At 46.9% G+C, this 26,780-nt stretch overlaps 1 protein-coding gene and 1 pseudogene across 3 annotated transcripts in view; one reads left to right on the top strand and one right to left on the bottom strand.

The window, feature by feature from the left end:
- Nucleotides 1-26,780, top strand: part of ADGRE5 (adhesion G protein-coupled receptor E5) — an 81,464-nt gene that overhangs the window by 27,774 nt on the left and 26,910 nt on the right. For 2 of the 3 annotated variants that reach the window (XM_072602087.1, XM_072602085.1), the window contains exons 2-7: nucleotides 10,156-10,424; nucleotides 11,513-11,649; nucleotides 19,150-19,200; nucleotides 19,903-20,031; nucleotides 23,588-23,743; nucleotides 26,410-26,544. In XM_072602087.1, the coding sequence (XP_072458188.1) occupies nucleotides 11,619-11,649; nucleotides 19,150-19,200; nucleotides 19,903-20,031; nucleotides 23,588-23,743; nucleotides 26,410-26,544 (502 nt within the window). In that variant the 5' untranslated portion in view covers nucleotides 10,156-10,424; nucleotides 11,513-11,618. The remainder of the gene's footprint in view (nucleotides 1-10,155; nucleotides 10,425-11,512; nucleotides 11,650-19,149; nucleotides 19,201-19,902; nucleotides 20,032-23,587; nucleotides 23,744-26,409; nucleotides 26,545-26,780) is intronic. The other variant, XM_072602086.1, reaches the window with a different exon arrangement.
- LOC140499983 (phostensin-like) lies at nucleotides 564-2,916 on the bottom strand (annotated as a pseudogene).

Raw genomic sequence — 26,780 nt, 5'->3', positions numbered from 1 at the left:
TGCACGTACTCCTGAACAAACAGGAGGCAGCTATCGCCCCACCCGGAGCCAAAGGGACAGTGACAGAAAAATCCATTATGATGACGGTTGACTGCCTGTCTCCTGGTTGCAAGCGCCAGGACTGGAAGCCTGCCCTTATGAGATGTACTGCAGGGGTTGCGGGGTGTCCCCACCCCCATGTTCCCCATCCCCTGCCTCTGCCCTGAGGCCAGAGGCCTGAAATAGATTGACTTCTATATTTAGGCTCGCTTGTTCAGCATTGCCAGGGAGTTATAAATACCGAATACACGGCTCCACGCCTCTCCTCTCTGCTGGCCTGCCTTGGCTTCCCAATTCTCTAACTCCCACTCCCTACTTAATCCACACTAATCTCCTGCTCTGAAGGGTTAATTGCCCTTAGTAAGGAAGATGGGCACTAGCAGGTGATGGGTGAGGCTTTTCTAGGTTGGTGATGGGTAATGGACCTCTGGTGGGTGTAAACATGGCTAGGGCAGGGACTTTGTCAGGAACCCTTATGTTTTGCCTATAGGAAAACCAGTGGCTACCACAGCTCTCAGCAGGGCTATATGTACACATGTATGTATTTATGTGCATGGCTATTACATATATGCATATTTCTCATCCTATCCAGTACCTACCACCTCCTTTCCTAAGTCATAGGAAATCGAAGAATCTATGAGCCAGAAACAAACTCTATGACTTATACAGAGCAGGTTCAATCTTAGGGACTTACCAATAATAAAATCTCTCTGGCTTCTCCCCTGGGAGTATCAGAATCTGCCTTATGCTTGGGTCACCATTAAAAGGACCCTGCATTCTTGGGTAAGCACTCAGGACAACATACTAGAGAACAGACTTTATCTAGCCTAACCAATCAAGAAAAGCAAAACAAAAAAAGGCAAAAGACTCATGTCCAAGCTCTTGAACAGTCAAAACAACTCTCCTTTCCTTTTCTTTTTTTGGGGGGGTCTTCTCCTTGATAGTACAAGGAAGGTGAGGTGGAGAAGGATGTCCATGGGATTTCTCCTCCTGGAAGCTCATTTTATGAGGGTCCGTCAGCACAACAACTTCAAGGAAGGATGGAGGAGCCATTTTGAATGCTTGGGAGTGGGTGGGATTTCTGGCCTCCCAGCTGGAAAGGTCACCAGCAGCAGGCCACATCCCCCAGCAGAGCCTTGATCTGCTGACCTTCCCCAAGTTCTCATAGCAGCAATTCCTCTTCATCCTCCTATTCATGGGGGTAGAGGGAGAGGAGGTCAGGCTTCAGGATGGAGGCCTAACTCCTCTAGCACAGAATTCTCAGAAGGGTAATAATAGATGGTCTCCAGGGTTGACTCCCTAAATGAAATTTTGAGCTGTTTACAGCTCTCAGGGGACCTCTTGGCAAGGCAGCTTCTGCTGAGATGGAGGTAACCCCCAAGCACCAGTATCTCCTCAGGGGTGGAGTATTGCTTCTTTCCAAGGCCAGGGATCTGGGGTTCAGGTGGGGCAGGGGATGCTAGGGGCCTAGACTGCCTGTGGCTAGCTTTGAAGGAGTGTCTACTGTGGCATGGGGCTCCTTTCCTAGACCCAGACTTTATCCTACTGAACAGGGAACACATCAGCCTTGGGGCCTTAGGTGGTACAGGGGGTAAGGAAGACACTGAAGGTAGTAGGTGGTCCTGAGGTCCTGAGTTTCTGGTTACAACTTCCTTGGGTGGGAGGGCCTTGGTCACAGACCTCACCATCTTGCCTCCATCCCCAGTTTCCTCTGTCTTCCCTTCTCCAGCCTCTACCTCAGGCAACTCCAACTTCTCTCCAGAGCCTGAACTCATTGACTTCTGCTCCTGAGCCTCTGACCTCCCAGGGGTCTGTTCTAGAGCCTTCCCAGAGTTCCATCTCCATGTCTGTCCTTCCATCTGTGTAGAACTCTTCTCTCCATCCTCTCCTGAGTCAAGTCTCATTTCTGTTCCCTCCATTACTCCTGGGCTTGGTTCTCAAAACCCCCTAGGACTTAGCTTACATCTCTTTGTCTCCAAAAGCCCTGAGTTCTCACTGGATTTCCTCTGCATTAGTCTCTGTTGTGTCTCAGATTCCCCTGAGCTCCCTTTGCTTTCTTCCCCTGAGCTCAGTCTACACTCTCCCATTTCACATCCCCCACAAGTCTGTTCTTGAGGTTCTGTTGGTTTCTCATTTCGTTCTTGAACTCCCCCAGAGTTTTTCTCCCACTGTTGTGACTCTGATGGTTTTAGAATCCTCTCCTCCATCTCCTTTGGGTTTAGCCTCCATTTCAAAGCCTCTGCAAGTCTAAGGCTTTGCTCTCCAACTTCTGCTTCCTCCAACCTCCTTTCTCCAGACTCCTCCAACCTCAACTTCAGTTGTCTTGACTCACTTCTCACCACACTCTGTTCCTCAACTTCTACTCAGCCAGATTTCTGCTCTTGGGCTTCTTCTCTCCCTGAAATATGTTCTCGTCCTTCAGGTGGTCTCCTATTGGTGAGCTGCTTTTTTGCACACCACTGCTGCCTCTGCCGCTGCTTCTTCCACACTTGGTGGATGAAGTGATACCCCGTGGAGAGGTGTAATGGCCTCCAGAAGGACAACAGGCTTATCAGGTTCAGGAGGTGCCTCATTTTCAAGACCTGGTTCTGCCATTGGCACTCCTGACTTGGCATGGAGTTTCTCCAATAATCCCTGTTTCCGGACTGGCTTCTGGACCGTTTGATTCCTCTCTCAGCCTGGAGCAGCAGCCTTCTCCTGTCTTCTCCTGGCTGGTCGTTGTAGTTTCCAATCTGATAGAGTAGCCATGGTCCCAATAGAACAAGAGAACTGGAGGGAAGCAGATGGAGTCATGAGAAAGAGTTGTTAAAAAGAAGAAAGTGGGAGAGAGTCAGGGGATGAGAGCAATGGTGGGTGAGAGGGGAGAGAGGAAGTGTGGTATGGGGCTTGTGTGGGAATAAAAGGAAACATAAAGGAAGAACTAACTCCCTGGACAAAGGGAAAGATGGGGAGACAACTACTGGAAGAGAAGGAGGAGAAAGGGAGAAACTAGGGGAAAGACTGAGGAACTGAACATGAGGAATGTAGGGGGAGAGAAGAGCCTGAAAGATCTAGGCGAAAGGGAGAAAAAGCCAAAATAAGAGTATTGGAGTAGGATAAAGGATGACAGAATACTTTAGATGAGAAAAGAGAAAAAAGATGAGAGAAGACAGTTTGGAGAAGAACCAAGGGAATAATCCAAAGGGGAGGCAAGATGGATGTTAGGATAGGGAGGGTTGTATTAAAGGAGTTGGGGAAAGGGTTCTCCTTACCTTTTCAATGAGCTGTAGCTTCCCCAAGGATTTATGCAGTCCTCTACATGTTTAATACTGTTTTCAGGCTGAGCTCTTCCCCATAAAGGGAAAAAATTTAGGATTACTAGAGTGCAGGAGCCCTCTCTTAATAGTAGTTCCTATCGCACTTTCCTTTGGGATTGAACAGTCCTTATGACTCACAGTACCAGTCAAGTGGAAGATCAACTCTGCTTCTCACTTGATTCGGAAACTCCTTCACTGGGCCTTAGTTTAGGAACTCCTCCACTAGAGCTTGGTTCCTTAGAGAACATTCTTCTCCAAAGACTAAAATCCTTATATATCTGGCTTCCTTTAGTCCCACCTCTCAACTCTTACTTTTTAATTTTGGTCAGTACTTAGCACATTGTTGGACAAGTAATAGATACTTAAATGCTTTTTTACTTTGAGTAGGTTTTCTGCCTCCCTTTGGAAGGCAAAGACCAAGGGTAGAGTGTAGACAAGTTAACTAGTTGTGATGAATCAACACCAAAGTGGTATCAGTAGAGAGGGGGGATGGGTAGGAGGAGTGCTCTTACCAAAAAGTTAGCATAACCCAGGAAACCATACGTGGTTATAAGATTTAATCTATGCCAAAACAAAAGTGAGGATGGTTATAAGATTTAATCTATGCCAAAACAAAGGTGAGGAGTAGGGTAATGAGGCCTGGGGATTCTTTACATAAGACATGGAATGTTAGAACTGGAAGAGAACTTTTTTAGACATGAGTAAATTACAGCTCGGTGAGCAGAGGACATCCTCAAGGTCATACAAGTCAGTAGCAGATCTGGGACTTCGAACCTCAGAATCTAAGCTTCCTTTTCTCTTTTCCTGGCTTGGGACAGCTGTCAGGACTCACAATAGCAGGTGGAGATTCCTGCTGGAGCCATCGATGGTGCTGGCCTTCCCAGCCTGGCCCCTTCCTCTGCCATTGTCTGTGGTTTGGAGGGTTTGGAGCATTTTGTTCCAGGCCTCATGTGATTTTCTGTCTTGTTCAGAATGCACCCTGGCTTTCCTCAGCTCTGGCAAAGGACATGGTGGTCCCACTGGACAAATCCACTCTCCTCCCCCTTCCAATCCATCAGTTTCTGTTTCAATGACAATAGAAGGGATTAGGCATGAATTAAAAATAATAATAATAGTAAGCTTTTATAAAGTGCTTTAAGGTTTACAAAGTGTTTTACAGATATTATCTCATTTTATTCTGACAACCCTGGGAGACAGGTGTTCCTATTTTACTGATGATGAAACTGAGGCAGAGGTCAAATGACTTGCCCAGGATCACACAGCTGGTAAAAGCTGAGATCAAATTTAAAGTCGGATTTTTATGACTTTAAGACCATTTTTCTATCCACATCAAAGGACGGTAAGATACTTAGAAGTTTATTCCTACCATTCTGACCCACCCAGGCAGGAATATGCTGGTAAATATTTAATAAGGGCTCTTCAGAGAAAGAAAATGTAGGTGTGAAACACTACCTTTCTCTGGGGCCTAAGTGACTTGACCAGGGTCACATAGATGTGAACTCAGCTCTTCTAAGCCCAAACTACCAACTACTCCACCCAACTACTTAGCTCATTCTGAGTTCCTTTAGCTACTTAGCTGCTTTTTGTTCCTCCAGCCTCTGCCTCCAGCTAGTACTTGGGTGCCCCCCCCCCCCCATCCTCTGATTGCTGAGCCTTTGTCTTATCTCATCAGGTCTTGAGTAACCATACAACTGCCTAGCCAGCTATCTATGTCTCCAGCCATGCCAATCAGGCCAGTTACTGAGCTGTCTTCCCTTTTCCAACCTAGCTCTGAGAAAGATAATCAGGTCAACACTTTTGTTGCTGTTCAATCGTGTCCCATTCTCTGTGACCCTATTTGAGGTTTTCTTCGCAGAGATATTGGAGTAGTTTACCATTTCCTTCTCCAGCTCATTTGACAGGTGAGGAAACTGAGGCAAACAGGATTAAGTGACTCACCTACAGTCAGGAAGCTAGTAAGTGAACTCAGATGTGAACTCAGACCTTCCTGTCTCCAGGCGAGGTGCTCTATCCACTGAGCCACCTAGCTGCCCTCAGATCAACACTATTATTCCTGGAAACCATGTCAATCATTTGCCCATGCCTCCAATCACCATTCCCCCCTGACTTGCCAGTCTAGAATATGCCTCCCTGGTCACTACTTCTTTAAGTCTTTTGTCTTTCCCAATTATAACATGAGCTTGTTGTGGGAAGGGATTTTCTGCTGGTTTGGAATTGTATCCTCAGCCCACAGCTCAGTGCCTAGAATATAAGGGCCTAATTATCTTTTCATTCATTCATTCATTCCTCCTATCGGTCTAACTACTCCTCAGTTTCCTTTCTTTAACCCATCTCCTTTCCCCTTGGAGTGAGTGTTAGAGAAATTCCATGATGCAATAGATAAAGGCTCTGAAGTTGGGGCCCAGCTTGGAAAGCTTAGGAGCTGCAAGACCCTGGAAAGAAACAACCCTGGTGAGCCTCCTTGTCTTGGGTTGTTAGAAGAATGTGAAAATAACCCCTGAGGTAGCTGCCTCCCCAGGTGACCTCGGAAGTTCAATGAGGCAATGGTGCTAACAGGGTTTGCAGACTCTAACATCGGCTATTTCTCTCCCTGCTTTGGCCCAGGCCCTCTCTACAATCTGCCCCTACATGTCCTTATCTGCACTTAGGGGTTCAATTATCTCTACACCAACTGACTGCTAGAAATGTCTTTCTTGATGTCCTCTCATATCTCAAACTTAAACTGTGTCCAAAATTTAAGATTATCTCCTTTAAGAGAACTACTCCAAACTTTGCTCTTTCTGTTGAGAGGACCTATTCTCCCAGTCACGACACTCACCACTCTGATCCTTGGACATATTTTTCTCACCCCTCACATCCAGTCAGTGGTCAGCACTTGTTGATTCTGCCTCTAAAGCATCTCTTGAATCTGTCCTCTCCTTTCCATTCACATGGTCACTACCCTATTTCTAGCCTTCGTTGTCTTAACTAGGGTCTCAAACTTTTATTGGGCTTTCTCTAGTCAATCCTGTCTCCAATCCATCTCCTGCACAGTTGCCAAATGTATATTCCTAAAGCACAGGTCACCTTCTCCTTGCTCAACAATCTTTGAATGACTCAAGCTACTAGATTACAAAATATTTTGACCTTCCATTCTCCCTATATACCTCTCACTCCTCAAACTACCTTGCCAGCCAATGTTTCACACGCTCCATGTTCCATCAAACTGACTGGGTAACTATTCTTCAAATATAGTATTCCATTTCCTGTCTTCAGATATTTGCACATGCCGCTCCCTTGTGCCTAGGAATGTGCTCTTTCCTGCTCTCTGCCTCTCAGGAGTCGAGTCTACCTTTGGGGCTCAATTCATTTACCACGTTTTCCGTGCAGCCTTCCCTATTCTCCCCACTCACTAGTCAGGCTTTCTTCAGTCTCAAAGGGAGAGAGTCCTTACCTTGTACTTATCTGAGCATGCTTTGTATTCTCTGAATAGTCTAAAAACTCCCTGAGGGAAAGGACTGTTTTCATCTTCAGAGCCATGTGTGGCACCTAGAATCTAGTGGGTGTTTACTGAGAGTTGCCTCTATTAGAAAGTCCCTAAAATCCTCTTTTCTTGGTGTCCAAATTTCCTGCAGAACGGAAATTCCTGAAGTGGGGAAAGTAGAGTTTTGGGATTAAGGACTGCCTTTTGGGGTGGGGGTGGAATACTTTAACCTGACTTCTTGGCTCTCTTGATTTAATATGGAGGCAGGAGACCTGGGGACTGCTGATGGTTATAGAGGGTAACTCAGAGAAACTAAGTAATTTGTCTGTCATTGTGGAAGGCAGGATTCTCAGTTCCGACATGAACTGTGTGACCTTGGGAGAGCTGCTTAATCTCTCTGGGCCTGTTTCCTCATCTATTAAATGGGAATAATAATAATCCGCCCCCTCTATATCTAGCTGGATTGTTGAATGGATAGTCCTCTGCCAACCTTGAGGCCCTATAAAAAGGGGAGTGATGATTCTGCTTCTAGCCAGAGTTGAGTAGACCTTGACTTTGAGCCCATGGGGCATTTCTGACCGCCTTGGGAATCCTTTTCCCATTTCACCACAGCCCTGTGAGGTCGATAAGTAGGGCAGGTTATTTCTATAGCAAGTTCAGGAGAAGTGACTTGCACAGCTCACACAGCTGGCCCTGGAATCCAAGCTTTCCACTGCGTCATGCTGTTGTCTCTACCAACCCTGTTCTTGCCTTCCAGTGGGGACGGGGAGCTGAGCACTGGTATTCCAGGCATCTTAAGAAGGGGGAGAAAAATCCAAACAAATGTTTGCGCCCCTCATCTCTTTGCTCCCTCCGTCCTAGCTCCCGTTGCTTGCCTTCTTGGTTTTCACTTTTCACTTTCCCAGGCTGCAAATGAAGGACAATATGGTGCTTTGGTAGAAGGGCTGGGTCTTGGGTCAGGAGAACTGGAATTTTAATCATGCCACATGGTAGAATGAGGAAGGTGCTAGATTTGGGGCTGGGGGATCTGGTTTCCAAGACCAATTCAGCTGCTTCCTACCTTTGAGACACTGGGCAAGTCACAACTCCTTTAGGATTCAATTTTCTCATCTGTACAATGTGGAGTTTGAAATATATGATTTCTAAGGACCTTTTCTAGCTCTCAATTCCATCGTCCTATGGACCTTTCCGTCTCTAAACTTTAATCTTCTTGCATCAAGAGGATAGAGAATAACACTGTCCCTGCTGGATTGTGGGCAGGAAGGAGATAATGTCCAAAGGAAGCTTAGGGATCCCCTGAGAGAGGCTCCCAGTAGTCGCCTCTGTCCCTGACCTCTAGAGTCCTCTCTTCTTGGTGTCTGGATTCCCTGAAGATCTGGAATTCCTGGAGCAGGGGAGCAGACCTTGAAGGATGAGGGCTGGGTAGGGGAAATATTTCAGCCTGACCTTTTGTTTCTAGTTCTAGCTCCCTCCCACTCAGCTGCCCTCAGGTCCACAATCCTATTGCACCCATAAATCACATATATCAGACTGGCTCCTACACACATCAAGATCTCATAGAATTTAGAACTCAAGTTCAACCCTTCCTTGCATTTTACAGATGAAAAAATTAGAACACAAAACGATCAAGGAAAGGCTAAGCAAACTGTGGTGCATGAATATTGTAGACTGTCACTGCTCCATAAAAAAATATGACAAAGAATGACAGAAAAGCACAGGAAGAGCTGAACTGGTGCAAAGTGAAGTAAGCAGAACCAGGAAAACAATCATGCACTAATGTGAATGGAAATAATAACTACCAGAAAATGGCATTGAACACTGTAATTATGACCAAGCTTGTCTTTGAGGAAGATAGTGTAGTGGATAGAGCACCAAATATGGAGTCAAAAAGATCAGAGTTGGAATCCTGCCTCAAGGTACTTTGTGACTCTGAGCAAGTCACTTGACCTCTTAATCTCAGTTTACTCACTTGTAAAATTGGGATAATAATAGCACATTCCTTGCAGGGTTGTTTCAAGGATCAAAAGAAATGATGTATATAAAGTTCTACCAAATGATAGCAAAGATGAGGAGGAGAATGAGGAGGAGCAGAGGGAGGATGAAATGAGTAAATGCACCTCCCTCCCTTTTTTGCAGGGGGTGGGTGGGAATACGGGTGTATTGCATAAACTGTCAGTCTTTGTATTGATTAACTTTGCTGAATTTTTTTTTTCTTTTTTTAACCCTTTGTTTCAAGAGACAGTTCACTGAGTAGGTGAAAGTTGGAGGAACAAATTGGAAACGTGAAGGTTAGGTAAAAACAAAAGATGTCAATAAAAACTTAAAAGAAATGGAGGCGGAGATTAGATGACTTTATAGAAGGTACCACAGAGGTCATCTAGTCCAACCCTGATATTTTACAGAGGAAGAAAAAAAGCCATTTGGCCAAAAGGCTAAGTGACTTGCTCAAGGTCACACAATTAGTAAATGTCAGTCACATTTTGTACCCAGATCCTCTGATTCTAAATCCCACCATTCTTTCATCTTGCCTTCTTTTATTTTGAATGAGACTGGGAAATTCTGAGAATTTGGCTTTTAAAATTCACTTCAACAGACAGCTGGGCAGCATTGTGGATAGAACACCAGCCTGGAGTCAGGAAGATGTGAGTTCAAATCTAGGCTCAGACACTGTGTGATCCAGGGAAGGTCACTTAACCCTGTTTGCCCCAGTTCCTCATCTGTAAAATGAGCTAAAGAAGGAAATGGCAAACCACTCCAGGATCTCCAGCAAGAAAACCTCAAATAGGGTCTCCTAAGAGTCAGACAACTGAAAAATGACTCAACAACAAACAACAATTCTTTCAACAACATAGCAACAAAATTGCCCTATTAACTTGTAGCCCCTTTGGAACCTTTGGTTTCCTTCCCTATATTTTTTCAATGTTTGTAGCTACTACTTTTAAAAATGGGTTTTACTTTTTGCATCTCTATCACTAACCACTAATTCACTGTCCCCACCCCTGTCACCAAGGAGCCTTCTCTTGGAACAAATTAGCCAAACACAATAAATCATGACAGTGGCCAAGTCTGAAAATGAATGTCTCTTTCCATACCCAGTCCTCTAAGCCATGCCATTGCTGATCATTAATTTCATACATATTTCATACATTTCATACACAAACTCTCTTGTCCTCTCTCCCTCTTCTCTCCTCTCCTCTCTCTCTCTCTCTCTCACACACACACACACACACACACACACACACACACACACACACACACAGACAATCACTATAAATATTCCCTCTTGGATCTGAGAAACCCTTTCTTTGACCCTTTTCTAACGTCCTTCCTCTCTTTCTGTTTTAAATATTACTATAGGGGATTGGAGCTGTTATTTCATTGGAATAGGGGATTCCCATGTGAGAAAACTTCCTGTACCAATATTTTCTCTTGAGAAGAGTTGTCTGAAGTTCAAGAAGTTCGATGACTTGGCCAGTCACAGAGAGTCAGGAGGTTTTTGGAGCTGACTCTATGTCATCTTGGCTTCAAGGCCAACTCTCTAACTACTATCCACACTGTGTCTGACTTATAGATGGTCAGGGATTTGTTCTAAAACAGACATTCACATATGGACATTCACTACAAAGGTATGAACTTCCTGGAAGCAGCTGGGTGTCTGTGTGTGTTTAAATGCTGGAGAAAAACACAAGTCTTAAATATATATGCTATCTCTGTCCTTGCTTGTGTGTTTTTGTGGGCATTTTTTCATGGGTGGGGGCCTGTGCTGGTCTGTTTGGGAAGATGTGTCCTGTATTTATTGGTCTGTCTGTGGCAGTGTCCTGTTTATATGTGTCTGCCATCCAATGTCTACAAGTGTGTGTCCCTGGATTTGTGCTATCTTGTGTCTTTGTGTTACATGTGCTGCTCTGTGTGTGTGTATACATCTACATTGTGAATGTGTGTGTCCTATATTTCTCTCTCTGCCCAGGACTGTGTCCCATTCATTTTGTCCTTATGGGTGATACCCAGCTCATAAGACTTTGTTTGTGATGGGTCCCCTTGTGGGTAACCCAGTGTGCTCCCCTGTTGTATGAAGGCTTTCCTGGATGTGTGTGTGTGTGTGTGTGTGTGTGTGTGTATACAGTCTCAGGTATCTCTGAGAGTTGAGTGTGTATCCCTGGGTGTGCTAATCACTTGTAAGTATAGGCAATCTCTTGGGTCTATGAGTGTGTGTGTCCCTGGATCTGTGTGCTCCCTTGTATCTTTGTGTTGTGTGGGTTGCCCTGTGTGCTGGATGTCCTGTGTTTATCTCTGTTTGTGTGTGATTGTGTTGCTTGTGTATCCCTTGTATGTGCTGCCCAGTGTAACTAAATCTGTATGTCCTTCAACATCTGTGTTATGACTATGTGTGTGCTTTCCTGTATGTTGTCCCCGTGTGTGTGCATGTGTGTGCTGTCCAACATTCATCTCCGTGCGGATCTTTCAATGCCTCGTGTGTGTGCCAGCGTGCCTGTGCGCACTTGTGTGCGTGTACTCTGCGGTGCCTTGTGCTGCTCTGTCGGTTCATGAGGGTGTACCCCGGGCTGGGCTGGGCTGGGTGAGTAGCTGGGTCTCTGGGAGTCACTCCTTCCCATTGGCCGAAGCCAGAGGAGGGCCCTGCCTAGCAGCCGCCCCCCAATAAAGGCTCAGCCAGCGGGAGCCCTGCCCCTCATATCACTCACTCGGACTTTTCCAGTTGTTGCCGCTGCCGTCGCTGCCTCCACCGAGGACATCCAGGTCCAGCCTCTGGGAGCTAGCAAGAGACCACTCCCGCCCCTCCCCTCCCGGGCGGTGGCCCAATCATGCCAGCCCTGCCCCGAGGCCTCCTTCTGGGTGAGACGTCGGCCCCTGGCTGCCCCCGGGTTCCACCAGGAGGGGAGGTGGGGGGACTGATGGGCCAGGGCACATGGGGAGGCTGCCCCCCCTGGGTGGGGTTCCCTCATGTTCCGTCGTCTGACCCATGGCTACGGTCTTTTGCCTTCTGACCCTCCGGGGTCCTCCACCATCTGTACTCTTTTCTCCAGCCTCCATTCCCCACATCACCACCCCAGTCTGTCACTCCAGCCTCCATCGTGCCTGCCACCTTGTCTGCTTCTTTCTGCCCCACCTCTCACTGCTCTCTGTCCCCTCCTCCTCTGTGTGCCACCTTCCGTCCTTCCCCTCTATCCCTCTGTGTACCTGTCCTCCAACTTCCATCTCTCCATCTGTCACCCTCTGTCCTTTAACTTCCAGTCTCTGCCCCTTATCGATACAACTAGCTCCTGACCTCTTGCCTTTGGCCTTTGCCCTGAGGAGTCCTGTTAACACAGAAGGCAAGCAGACCTGCCTTCAGTCATTTCAGTGGAGGAAATCAAGAGGAACAGGTTCTAGTGGGGCCACACCCTAGGGTGGGCCCAACCAGTGAGGGTTTTTTGGCCAGTCTGATCCCTATTCACGAGGTCACCTCTGGCTTCTCACCCTCTCTTATCGGGGATTGGTGTCATTCATGGGGGGGGGGGGAATGAGGAGGAAGATAGCCATGGAAATCCCCAAAGCCAGGAATTATTCTACTTTGCTCTTATCCAGGGTGCCCCTGGAAACACAGAGATTTATGGGTCAAATTGTGAATCCCCCAGTTTGGCCCAAGCGCCCCTGATCCAGACAGTCCTGTGACTGGAGGCGCATGATGCAAGCAAAAGAAAAACGAATATGGGCTTAGAGGTACTGATTTGAAGCCCAACTTGCTCCATACTATCCATATGGCCTTAGGAAGGTTCTTTACCTTCCTGGGCCTCAGTTTCTTCCTCTGTAAAATGTGCCTAGAGGGTCTCTTTGTGACTTCTTCCAGCTCAAATCCCACGCATGAGTGGTCAGCCTCCATCCCTGGAGCTAATGGGATGGAGGGAAAGGAGCACTTGACAAAGTGAGAGGAAACTGCTCTCAAATTCTGGCTCTTCCCTGTCACCATCTCACTGAGCCCCGCTTTCCTCATGTGTAAGATGGGTTAAAAAATGCCAGTTCTGCCGGCTGTGACCCTGTGTCAAACACACTAGAAACCAGAGAGCTTAGACTGTTATTTGTGCAGCCCTTACCTTCCTAGGTCACTGGTCTTCCCATGTGTGGCTTCTTGACTTCCCCTCTATCTCCTGAGCCCCACCCCATAAGAACTGTGATGTGGGCCAGCCCTGGTTCCCTAGGAACGGAGAAAACAAAGTGAGTGAAAGAACAGCAGTTTGGATGCAGATCAAGGCGGGTCCAACCACAGAGACCCACCTCCTCTGCTTCCCCATAGCCCTCCCCTCCCCCCACCCCCACCTGTGGCACTTGGGTTGTGTTCTCAGTTTTGTTTGGTAGATGAGAACCAATCCAGAGATCCAAGGCAGAGGCACCAGGTTTAAATACCCCTCTGCGCCTCAGTTTTTCGGTTTTTATCTGGAGGACTATGTGACCCCTAATGACCCTTCCACCTCACACATTCTATGGGGAAAACAAGCAATTTAATGTATGGAGCGCCAGACCCAGACTCAGGATAAAACCTGGGCTCAAATACAGAGTGAGGTGTTTAACTAGCTGTGCGACCCTGAGTAAGTCACTTAACCTCTATTTGCCTCCATTTCTCCATCTATAAAATGGAGATGATAATGCTCCTGCCTCCCATGGTGGTTGCTGTGAGGATCAAATGAAATATTTGTAAAGCAATTTGCAAACCTCAAAGTTCTACAGAAATGCTGACTTGTTACCATTGTGATCTGTCTGGGGCCAGGGCCAGGAGGAGAGCCAGTGCTGGCACATGTGGACGGAAGCTCAGGACACTTTCTTCCTTAGACTCGTAGAAAACTAGAGTTGGAAGGGACCATGCGGTGGGACCCCAGCCCCTCATTTACAAATGGGCAAAATGCCTTGTGTGTATAAAGTGTATTCATTTTATCCTCTCAACAGCCAGGTGAAGTAGGTAGAACAGGTAGCATTATCCTCATTTTGTAGAGTTGGAAACTGAAGCCCAGAGACAATAAATGATTTGCTGCTGGCATCATCTGGAATAATTTCCTTCTTTCCTTCCTTCCTTCCTTCTTTCCTTCCTTCCTTCCTTCCTTCCTTCCTTCCTTCCTTCCTTCCTTCCTTCCTCTCTTTCTCTCTCTCTCTTCCTTTCTCTCTTTCTCTCTCTCTTTTTCTCTCTCTTTCTTTCTTTCTCTTTCTCTCTCTCTTTCTCTCGCTCTTTCTCTTTCTCTTTCCTTCTTTCTTTCTCTTTCTCTCTTTCTTTCTCTCTTTCCTTCCTTTCTTCCTTCCTTCCTTCCTTCCTTTCTTCCTTCCTTCCTTCCTTCCTTCCTTCCTTCCTTCCTTCCTTCCTTCTTTTCTTTCTTTCTTCCTTCCTTCCTTCCTTCCTTCCTTCCTTCCTTTCTCTCTCTCTTTCTTTCTCTCTTTCTTTCTTTCTTTCTTTCTTTCTTTCTTTCTTTCTTTCTTTCTTTCTTTCTTTCTTTCTTTCTTTCTTTCTTTCTTTCTTTCTTTCTTTCTTTCTTTCTTGTCTCTATCTTGCCCAGGCTGGAAGTACAGTGGCCACTCACAGCCCAATCTCACTACCAATGTCACAAATGCTTTCATTTGTTCCATTTTCTGACCTGTTAATCTCCCTCAGCAACAGGGATTATAGGTATACAGAAGAAACCATATCTGCAACTCCTTACCTACTTGGAACTTCTGTGATGCTGAGATCAGAATCAGGTCACACAAGTAGAGAGGAACAGAGTTGGGGCTAGAACTCAGATTTCCCAACTGCTAGTATGATACTGTCTCCATCACACAATGTTGCTTCCCTCTTAGAAAATCTAAATTTGTGAAGTGCTTTAAGATCCTCAGAAGAAAGATGAGAGAGAGTGTGAGAGAGAGCGTGCAGATGAAGTGACATTTTCCCAAGAAGTCTTCCATATGATGCATGGGACCCAGACTTGATGCCCTGGCCCTGGAGGTGGAGGTTGGGGTGGGGGCAGAGCAATCTATGAGGCCTTAGTGGGTCCAGGAGGTAGCTCCAGTGCCAGATAGCCAGACATGGGGGTGGGGAAGGGAAGCAGTAGGTTTTCCCGCCTGCCTGGAGAAAAATTATGCCAGATGGGATGGGTGGGGAGACTGGGAGCCAGGGATCGGCTCTTGTCCCAGCTTCTGTCTGTGGAGTTTCCAACTCCTTTTCCAGATGGAGACTAGAGGGTCATTCAGATCTGGCATGGGGGTGGAGGCCATAGAATCTGGGACATACCAGCTTCTGTCCTTTCTTTCCCATCCATCCCCAAAATGACTTCTACCACCATTACCACTCCTCCCTCCCTCCTTCTCCCCCAAGGTCTTGCCCCTTTACCCTCCCCACCAAACAGAAAAAGGGAGAGGCCCAGGTTGGGGTTTCCACCAGTTGTGCAAAGGTTGGGGGGTGGGGACAGTGAACAACAGAAGGAAGGCTTCGTGATTTCTACCATTTGGCCATCCCCAGGAGCCAGACTAGAGAGAGGGAGCCCTGGGACTGGTCAGGACTGTATTGTGTGTGGTGGTAGTGCCCAGCTTCATCCCAAGTCATTCTCCCTAGTGCTTCAGCCTTAGACATATGGCTAGGAGACAGGCTCAGCCTTCCCAAGAAAGCCTAGTGGTCCTAGAATACCTTTAGAGCTGGGAGGATCTGCAGTGATCATTGAAGCCAATGCTCTCACCTTACAAAGGAGAAAACTGAGGCCAGGGAGGAAAGTAACTTGCCCAAGGTCACACAGCTACTATGTAGCAGGGCTGACATTGGAACTCAGGTTCTCCAACTTTAAAGCCAGTGCTTTCCCCACCATGCCACCCTGTCCTAGGTCTCTCTGCCCATCTCCTACCCTGGAGGCTTCCATCTCTGCTGCAATTCTCTTGGCTCTGAAGATCTAGCTCCAGAATTCCCCATTAGAGGCTCAAAATGAGAGTGTCCCAGGGTGACTCAGCCGTTACATTCTGCCCAGGAAATGACTCATGTCCATCCTCTACTCTGCCATTTCTCCATGACCCCCTCCCCCAATCCAGTCCCTCAGATTGTCCCTTTCTCCCCTCCCGCTGCCTGATAGTTAGGGGCCCTCTGCAGATTAGAGATGCATTCTGAGCTTCAGATCAGATCTCCCTTGGCAGACTCACAGAACCTCAGAGGATTAACCAAGCCTGGATGAGAATCCCCAACTAGGGGCAGCTGACCCCTTGCTTAAAGATTGTCCCCAATAGTGAGGAGCCCACAATGCCTGGAGGAATTCCACTCAACTTTTGGATGGGATATTCTCCCTATAACAGGATTTCATCTGTCTATCCACCCCAACTTCTTTCTATCCACCCCATCCCCATACCCCATCCTCCTCTTCCGCTTCCAGCCTAAGGGTTTAGGTATTATTGGAACGGGAAAAAAAAATAGCAGGAGAGCTATAAAAGTCCATCTTCTTGTCTAAATCTTCCATTTTACTGAGGAAACTGAAGCCCATCTAACTTTTGTTAGATGACTTTCCCAGGGTAACAAAGGAGTTATTGTTCAATTTTGTCCCACTCTTTGTGACCCCATTTGGGTTTTCTTGGCAAAGATAGTTGTGGTTTGCCATTTCCTTCTCCAGGTCATTTCAAGATGAGGAAACTGAGGCAAACAGGATTAAATAACTTGTCCTGGGTCACACAGCTAGTAAGCATCTGAGCCAGATTTGAATACAGGTCCTCCTGACTATGTATTCCCAGAGCCCTATCCACTTTACCATGTAGGTGCCCCAACACAGGTACGTAGGAAGGAGAAAAGCCAAGATTCAAACCCAGGTTCTTAGACTCCAGGGATATTTCACCTGTACTATTCTACTTCTAAGAACCATATTCTGGAATAGGAGGGAGAATAATCCTGGGGCAAAGAGACTCTTTCCTCACCCCCCAAGAAATAAGGATAGAAACAAGGTCTCAGTCAACCCAATCAAGTCAAAATCATCTCCTTAATTCAAACATAGGATCCATTTCTTCTGACTTGTAGAAGAGTAGCCAGACAGAGGGATGGGCCTTATTAAGACTTGGGCTCACATCACTTCCCATCACCTACTCTCCTACCCCTGGTAGCCAGTTCCCCACCACCAGGCCCCTTCTTAGGGAGAGATGCAGGTTGTGGTAAGAAAGAAAGTTGTGTTTGGAGGTGTAAGAACCATGTTGAAGTCTTGGCTCTATGGCTTACCACTGGTGTCACCTTAAACAAGTCACTTCACTCCCATGGGCTCAGCTTCCTGATTTTTAAAGTGAGCAGAGTTGGAACAGATGACTTGAGAGATCTTTTCCAGCTCAATATCCATAACACTGTAGAGCAGTGGTATTGGCGAGGACTCTGAGCTTCAGCAGATTATAGGAATTAGAGATAGAAAGCCTCTTAGAGGGGATCCAGTCCAACCCCCAAATATTAAAAAATGAAGAAACTGAGGCTCTAGTTGGGGAAGAGATTTCTCCAAGGATCCTCAGGTAAATGGAAGGGATGAGATAGCAAGGAGGGGTCAGAAAGGTGGCATCTTTGGGAAGTACGAGGGAAGGTAGAGAAAAGAGTAGACACTCCAGCTACCTCTCCCTCTCCCCACACAATCAATTCTTTCCTTCCCAACATTTTTCTTAGCCTAGATTCAGAGTTTTTTCTCTGCCTGCAATTTTATTTAGTCTACAGTGGGTTGTAGTTTCAGCAGCTACCCTGATGGTACCTTTTTGCCAGTGGTCCAAAGGGGAAGCAGGTGACCCAGTGGATAGAGTGCCAAGCCTAGTGTCAGACACTTACTTGTTTGCCTCAGTTTCTTTATCTGTGAAATGAACTGAAGAAGGAAATGGCAAACCATTCCAGTATCTCTGCCAAGAAAACCCGTTTATGGGGTTACAGAGCGTCAGACATGACTCAACAACAGCAACCATTGGAGACATGCATGGTCATATGCCCCAGGCCATAGAGAATCAGGGAGTACTGTTAGGGTACCAGCCCTTAGAGGACAGGAATGATGCTGCTTCCATTTCTGTTTCCCCATGGGATAGCATAGTGCCAGGCACAGGGTGACTTAATAAAGGACTGTTGAGATCAGCTTAGCCACCCACTTTTTGTGGGGCAGCATTTGGTGGAACTAGGTGGGGTAGTCAGTCTCCAGGACCACTGCAGACAAGGAAGTTGTGGTGCAGACTTGGGACAGGTACATTGAATCTGGAACTCACCTGTGGATCTTGAGGCAAGAAGAGCTTAAAAGCAGCTTCTAGGAGGGTGGAAGAAGACTCTGCCAGGGTGCCAGGGAAACTACTTTCTGGGACTCACTTGTTTCTTCTTCAGGTGTATTTTTATTAAAGAAATTGTCTGTTTCACCTGCTGGGCTCTGAGTGACCCATCTCAGCAGATATGGAACCACGATTTGGAGGCTACCCACTGCCAAGAAGTAGCAACTGAGGCCCAGAGAGGGGAAATGAGTTGCCCAAGGTCACCCAGTTAATAAGCTCTGAAGATAGGACTCAAACCCAGTATCCTTACTCTCATTCCAGTGTCTTTTTTTCCCCTACTATCCTGTCTAGAATGCTTTCTCTCCTCCTTCAATTTCTCCTTACTTCAAACCCAGGTCTCCCAAAGACCAGTCCAGGAATCTTTCCAACAGAATTCAGTTGCTGCTTTTTACATTAAATTGTAAGTTTCTTGAGGGCAGGGACTTTTACCTCTTTTTGTGTCCCCAGTGCCTAACACAATGCCTGGCATACAGTAGGTGCTTATTAAATGTTTATTTATTGGTTGATTAGACTCATAACCTCTAGTGAGGCAGTATGCTGTGACAGAAAGAGCCCTAAGTTGAAGTCAGAAGACATGACTTTGAATTTTGCCTCTGCCACTTGTTATCTGTGTGACCTTGAGCAAGTCCCTTCCCTTCTCTCTGGGCCTCAGGTGCCCAAACTATTAAAAGCAAAGTTTTGACCAGATTATCCCTTCAACTCTAAGTACTATAATGACTCCTGAGTTCCCACAGGACAGAGAGATATAGGTCCTAGAATCATGCTGGCACAGACCTTACGATTGAGGTGACCCGGCCCCTTCTTTCTACAGATGGGGAAAGTGAGCGCTTGAAAGAGGAAGCAATCAGATTCAAGCCAGAGGAAAGCCAGTTTGCTGATGATCCTGGGCCTGCACAGATGTGACAAGTCTGGGCCTTTATTCCTTTCTTTCCTTGGAGTCAGAGGACCTGGCTTTGAATCCCTGCACTCCTAAATAAATGTGTGACCTAGACCAAGCACATCATGGGACTTCTCAGGGTCTTGGTTTCTGTATCTGTAGAACAAAGGGATTGGATCAGATGGTCACTAAGGTGCTATATCCCCCTCTTTCTATTTCAGGGCTCTGTGTCTTGGTCCTTCTGGAAACTACTGCAGCTCAGAACCCCAAAGGTGAGTGTGCTCAGAGCCTGCCCCATTCACAGCTGGAGACTAAAGAAAACCCAGCCAGGGAATAGAGAGGTCTGATGTGAGGAGCAGGGCATAGAGAGAGGCTGCCTCTACAACTCAACAAACCCACTCCAGTCCCTTGAGTCATATCTCCTCTGCAGTACTGCCATCCTGACTTGAGATCGAATCCCTGCTCTGTTACTGGCTAGCTGGGTGGTCCTGAGCAAACTGGGGCCTCAGTTTCCTGATTTTTAAAATGGAGGTGACAATACTTGGGCCATGGACCTCACAGAGTTCTAGGGAAAGCACTTGATACACTTTAAGGTGTGGTGGAAATATGTTATCTTTGTAAAAATCATTAGTAGCTTCAATACTTACTCTTCACCCCAATTAAATGATGAGAAAAAAACAAACTATGGTTGACCTCCTTCCTCTTATCTGCTAAGTTGGCAAGTTAGCCAATTAGCTGAGCTCCTAAGCTAGGGACTCCCTGTGTAGACATGTAGGTGTAGACATGAAGCTAACAGAATATAAGAAGGACTAGTGCTATGGAAGCAGCAGCTGTCAGTTTCCTCATCTGTAAAATGGGGGGTAACAATCACTATGTGTTATGCCTTACAGGAATGTTGTGGCAGATGTACTTTATAAACCTTAAAGCATGTTAGAAATCAGAGTTGTGACTGTCAGTTTTATTCCTCTGACTAGATTCTCAATGTCGTCGTCGGTGTCCCCAGAATGCCACTTGTATCAATGGGACCCAGTGCGCCTGTGATGATGGATTTGCCTCTACAAGTGGGGAGAAATACTTCAGTGACCCTCTGGAGATCTGTGATGGTAAAGAGGACTTACCCATATTAGTCTAAGAGTTGGAACAAGAGAGAGGGGGCAGAGGAGTGAGAGGGAGTGAGGAACAAGGAACTCTACCAAGCAGCTGCTTTTTTGGAGGAGAGGGGAAGTGGTGGAGGCAGGAGACAGGGGAAGAGGGAAAGAGAACAAGCAGCAGCAGAAGGGTGGCCTGCTATGATGTCCCACATCAGAGGTCAGGATGCTGGTGGACCTCAGTGGCACCTGGGGACCCAGGAGACTCTAGAATCTCATACTGCTGGCCCACTAACTTGCTATGGTCACCTAAGTCCTATCAGTGCCTTAGTTTCCCCTTTCAGCAACTGGGAGCTATGCTTGGTGTTTGAAGAGATAATTCCAACAGATCTGTGATGTCCTCAGTTTGAACATTCCCTCCAATAAAGCATCTCCCAACCCTTCCATGCCTTCCCACCCTGGGTGACTCTCTTGTCCAAGTCCTGTCCTTGAGTTTGATACACACAAATATGTGGTTGTCCCCAAGGTTCTGAGGCCTTCCTCACTTTCTCCTGAAAAGGAGGAGACTCATGGAGCATTCTGAATGTTCACCTGTCACCTTTTGACACTTACTGGCTGTGTGACCTTGGACAAGTCACTTCAGCTCTGTTTGCTTCCATTTACTCAACTATAAAATGGAGATCATGATAGCACCTACCTCAAAAGGTTGTTGTAAGGATCAAATGAGATAATATTGGTAAAAAGTACCTGGTGCATAGTAGGTGCCGTGTAAAAGCCTATTCACTGCCACCATCACCACCACCACCGCCGCCACCACTGTGCAATTCTCCATTTCTCTGTATCTGAAACACATTTTAAATTCTTCAGAGATTCTTGAATTCATGTCTTTCAGCAAAATCACAAGACTGGTAGAATATTAGCTTATTAAAGAGGGACTTTTGTTCAGGAGAAAAGACTGAGAAACTTAAAGGAGACTTACAGTTTCTTGAGGGCAGTCCAGCCTGCTCTCTCCCTTCTGTTTAATTCAATGCCAACTCATTGTCCATTTGTAGCGTCTGTCCCAGAGACACATACTGATGGATAAGTTCAATAGGTTTTCCATGTAACTGCAGATCATAATCTGGGCAATAGTCATGCTTCATCCACTCAGTCTTTCCTGTGTGGATGGTTAGGCCAAATTCTTTTGAGTGGTTATAGATGGGGGAGAAACAAAGAAGAATGTGATAGGCCTGCCTTCAAGGAGCTTACCATCGACTAGAAAAGATAGGACACAAATAAGTAGAATACAAAGTAGACCCTGATAGGGCCCCTCCCTCTCAAGAAGCCAAAAGCTGGGTATGGGCAAATTTGAACAGGGAAAGAGATTCCTTTGAATTGGAGCAAGGGGAAGGGAATCAGGGAGGATTTCAGTGGAATACAAGCTCTTTGAGGACAGGATATTGTTCTGTTTTTGCCCTCAGCACCTGGCATACAGTAGGCATTCAATTAGTGTTTTTGAATTTAACTGAACAAAAGAAGCAATGATGAGAAGGCAGTGTGCTCTAGGAAGGGGGTACAGCCTGGGTAGATGCATGGAGACAGGAGATGACAAGATGAGAAATAGAGACAGGGTTTCCCAACCATGGCTCCTGCTCTAAAAAACATTTACTCTTTAAATTATTTTTTAAGAAACAGCCACTTATAGTCTTACAGCACTAAGAGCTTGAGCGATTTCTCCAGGATCATTCAGTCAAAAGCAGGACTTGAAACAGTATTCTGGCTCCAAGGCCAGATCTCTGTCCATTATGATGTCCTTGCCTCTCTAAGAGCACTAATGAAACATTTAAAAGCCAAAGAAAATGAAGCCCAAAGAGCTTGTGATTTGAGGTAGCTAGTGGGTGTGGTAGACAGAGCGTTGGACCCAGAGTGAGAAAGATCTGCTTTTAAATCCAACCTCAGATGCTGCCTGACCCTGAGCAAATCACTTAACTTCTGCCTCCCTCACTTTCATAAACAGTAAAATGGGGATAACAGCACCTAACTCCCAGGGTGTTGTGAGGATCAAGGGAGATAATATTTGTAAAGTGCTTTACAAAGCCTAGAGCAGTATATGAATGCTAGCTATAATTATAGTTTTTATCTGTAAGCAGGGTGTAAGTAGTTGCTTAAGAAAGTCATGTTCTCATTGAGAGGTGGGGAGTGGAGGGGGAGGTTTCCAAGGGCAAGAGCATTGACTCTGGAGTCTGAGGAGGAAGAAGCAAATCCCATCTTTGATACATGCTGGCTGTGTGAACCTGAACAAGTCACTTCCCTTTCTTTATCTATAAAAGGAGGAGGTCATTCACCCCCTCTCCCCCCAGCTCTAATCATGTGATCCTATATCCTGGATCAAGTTCCTGTTATCTGATTTTAACTGGGCTTTCCTTGTTAGACAATAATCCTTTTATTCTCTCTCTCTCTCTCTCTCTCTCTCTCTCTCTCTCTCCCTCCCTCCCTCCCTCCCTCCCTCTCTTCCTCCCTTCCTCCCTTCCTCTCTCCCAATCCACTAGGTTGGAAGTGGAGCAACCACTCTTGCACCCAATCTCATTATTAATTTATTGGCGGGGAATTTTTCTCCTGTTCCATTTCCAACCTGGGCCAGTTTTCCCATCCTTAGGCAGCCTGGTAGCCCTCCCCTCCTAGGAACTCACTCTCCTGGTGCCAGACTTAGTATAGATACTCCATTGACTTTCCCGCAGAGCTCAAGGGATCCACCTCAGCCTCCCTCTCAGGTTGCAGGGATTAAAGGGCATCCTTCCTACCTAGAACTTTTATTTGTCCACAATATCATTTCTGTAGTACTTCTAAAGTTTCTGCCCTTCCAGTGGGGAAGTTCAAAACATTGCCCTGTCTCCTTAAAGCTCTCATGGCCATGACCCCCTGCCTCCTGGAGTCTCAACAAGGCACCTGGCCTCCTACTCTACTGAGAAGATCAAGGCTGCCCTCCCAGAGCTCCTTCACCTCCTGGACATCATCCTCCCCAGACCATCCTCTTCTCCTGTTCCTCTCTTTCTGGGGAAGACAAAGCTCTTTTCCTTGCCCAGGCCAACCCCTTTAATGGTGCCCTCCACCTCATCCCCTCTCTTCTCTCCTGGCCCTGGAGACCATGACCTGACCCCTCCCCCTCCAAATCAGCCTCTCCCTAGCCATCAGCTCCTCAAATCTCCCCCATCCTCAGGAATCCTTCTTGGCCTCCTCAGTTTACCTCCTCTATCTTCTCTCTCTTTCCCTGTCAGAGGCCTGAGAAGAGTTGTCTGTACTTATATCCCAGCAGGAAGGACTCAGAAAGAATTCAGAAATGAGGTTTGGCACTGTCCCTGAGCCCATCCCCTTCCACTACCTTGCTGATCTTTTTTTTCTTCTCTTTTCCTTTCTTTTTTCAATTAATAAACATTTTTTTCCTCTTCTTCCCAACCTCCCCTTGGAATTGAAAAAGAAAAATAAAGCCCCAGTAACAAATAGCACAGTGTAGTCAGGTAAAACAAATTCCCACATGGGCCATGTGCTGATATGTATGTTTCATTTCTCGTTTTCTTCTCCTCTTATGTTGCAGATGTTAATGAATGTGTACCACCTGTTAGTATCTCCTGCGGTCCCCGTGCAGACTGTTGTAATACAGAGGGAAGTTACCACTGCACCTGTGTCCCTGGATATGCACTGCCTTCTGGGGAGAAGACATTCCCAAATGCCACTATGAATGACTGTCAAGGTACAAAGCACCCCTACGTTCTTTGGTGGGCCTGGGAGTCACTGAACGGCTCTTTCTGCTGAGCTGAGGGCAGAGAAGCCCCTCCCTGCATGGGCCACCTCTGCCCAGTGCCCTTTGCCTCCTCATATGGGCCCCCTCTGACCTTCCCCAGGCCCCTCCCTGACTCAGGCTCTCTCTGTTCAGTGCCCTTAGCTCCTCACCACAGGGACCACCTCTAAGTCCTGGGAACTCTCCCCTTCTCCCTATTCTGTCCATCCCAGCTCAGACTCCTCAGGAAACCTCATCCAAATGCTGTGGCCAGACCTTGGCTCAGAGTTGGGAGCTTCAAATCTCTTCCCAAGCTACAACCCAGAAGAAGGAATTGAGGCCACAGGATTCTGACCTGTCTGGCGACATTGCCCCAATGTTTAGGAGACAGAGGGAGGAGAGATATTTTGGAGGGGACTAGACAGTTATGTCTCTCTCCCAGTGTCCTGCTCACTGTACTCTCAGAGAGGGGGTCTGTGGCACTGAGAGGCTGGGGACCTTGGAGACTCATGGAGCCAGTATGTGTCTAAAGGGAAACTTAAACCCAGGTTTTGGGCTATTTCATTTCTTTTCTTATGTCCTTTCTTTCTCTCCCCACCCCCATCTGCCCCATCCTGGGAGGACCAACAGGGACCTCCAGCCTGAGAGGAGGAGGGATCATTAGAATTCATGCTGAAATTTCCACAGCACTTCAGGTTTACAAAGCCCTCCCTTCTCTCTGATTTCACCTCCCATTTACACTGCATGTGTCTTATCTTTTCATGGTTGTTTGCACGTTGTCTCCCCCATTAGCCTGTGAGCACGTCTTCCAGTGCAGAGACTGTTATTGCCTCTCTTTGTACCCCAAGTGTGCCTAGCACAGTGCCTGGCACATAGGAAGTACTCCATACACCATGCTGGTGTACTGACTGACTGATGAAGATACTAGAGGTATTTTTGATCCTCTGATGAGGAAGGTGAGGTCCCAGGAGGTGTAGAAGCTGCCCCTGTGGCCCCCGCCCTCACTGTGTGCCAGGTCCCCAGCCAGGCCTAAGCTTCCTTTTTCCAGCAGCTGCTGAGCAGACCAGCCTCTCTCTCTCTGGTTTCCATCTGCCATATTTCCCTTTCCCAGCAATACAGATGTTTAGTGATGGAAGATGAAATGAGTCCATTTCTTGGAGGAAATGTTCTGGAAGTTGATTCTGGAAAGGAGCTGTGAAGATTTTATGCAGGTCTTTCCCTTGACAACAGCCTTTGAGGGAGACACTGAAGAAACTACAAGTTCCAGCTTGTATGAAAACACAGGCTTTGATAATTGTGTCATCCAATTCCTGTCTTTGTACAGATCAGGAACCATCATTAACAGATGCTTTGGGAGATCAGTTTGAGGACCAGGTGGTTCACTGAGGCCTGGCAGGACTCTCTGGGTCACACTTTGATACAGCATCACAGGGAAAGAGATGCTCACAGGTCCCACTCCCCCAGGGAAGTGGGGCTGAGAAGGTCCCTGGAAGTCCCTGGCCTTCCTGCTCCCAGCATCCCCTCCCTGCCCCTCACATCAAGCCAGAAGCTGGTTGCACTGAAAGACAGACCATTCTCTCTGCTAGGTCTGAAGGCTCTGAGAATTCCAAGTTTATTTGGATAACTAAATTCTGTCCCAGGCAAAGGGGATGGTGTCAACCAATGGGACAGGGATTGGGGGGAGTGGCCAGACATGAGATGGGGCCTTCCTCCTCCCCAGATGAATGAGCATGTCCAAGACCACAGAGACCCGCTTCACCCCATCAAGGGGGCAGCACATCTGGGTCACTAGGGAGGAGCCTGAGGGTCCTCTCAGCCAACATGAAAGAGAAGACATTTATGAAGCATTTACTATGCACTTAGCAGTTCTTTAAGTGTTGGAGAGAGTGAGAGAGAAAGAGAGAGAGAGACTATGTGTTCTCTGCCCTCAAGAAACTTCTGTTTTACACATAAGAGGGAATACAAGCCTTGGGCCTTCAGCCCCAAATTCAATGACACAAACTATCTTTAGAACCTTAGGTCATTTAACCTCTCTGGGCCTCAGTTTCCTCATTTAGTCTTGCACCAGATGATCTCTAGGATCGCTACCAACTCTTGTTCAGTTGTTTCAGTCATGTCTGACTCTCTGTGACCCCTTGGGGTTTTCTTGATAGTGATATTGGAATGGTTTGCCATTTCCTTCTCCAGCCCATTTGACAGATGATGAACTGAGGGAAACAGGGTTAAGTTACTGGCCCAGGGTCACATAGCTAGTAAGTATCTGAGCTAGGATTTGAACTCTGGAAGATGAGGCTTGCTGACTCCAGACCTGGTGCTCAATCCACTGAGCCATCCAGCCGCCTAACTCTAGTCACCTGTAATAAAAGGGAGCTCTGCTTTCTGGGTCAATTTCACCAAAGAGTGGAGCAAGAAATGAGGGTCCCTGAAATCATCAGTTCAGGAGACCCAGGACAAGGAGGAAAAGAGAGTCTTAACAGAAAGGTATGGAGGCTCCAGGGCCTAGTTCTATGTCCAGCCTAGTTCCACTTTCTTCAGGAGCTGGATAGTGGCAAGAGATGCCAGTGTCTGGACACCCCTCCCAGATCTTTGTTACGTCCAAGCTAGGGTTGGTCCTCATCCCCTTTCCCTTCCTCTTACAGACATGGATGAATGTCAGCAAAATCCCTCATTCTGTGACCCCCATGGGCTCTGTATAAATATACTCGGAAGTTATATGTGCAAATGCAAGCCAGGCTTTGGCAAAAGGAACAAGAACCAGATTATGGACTGCATTGGTAAGCCCCTGTGGGAGGCAACCCAGGGACTCCCAGGGGATGAACTGAGGCTCTCAGGGTATCTATGAGAAGCCCCCTGGGTGAGCCAGATAAGGGTCAGGGCCAAGGCAGGGAGCAGTTTATATGGGGAAGGGGTGATGCTTCCCCCAGAAGTCAGAGCCAAGAGAGCTGGGGCAGAGTCACCCAGAGGAATTTGGGCTGCTCTCCAGAGCCTAGGACAGGGAGTCAGCCACAAA

Source organism: Notamacropus eugenii, chromosome 4 (genome assembly GCF_028372415.1).
Source record: "Notamacropus eugenii isolate mMacEug1 chromosome 4, mMacEug1.pri_v2, whole genome shotgun sequence".
NCBI classification, from domain to species: Eukaryota; Metazoa; Chordata; class Mammalia; order Diprotodontia; family Macropodidae; genus Notamacropus; species Notamacropus eugenii.
Note: the sequence above shows the minus strand (reverse complement) of the source record. Positions and strands in the feature narration are given on the sequence as shown.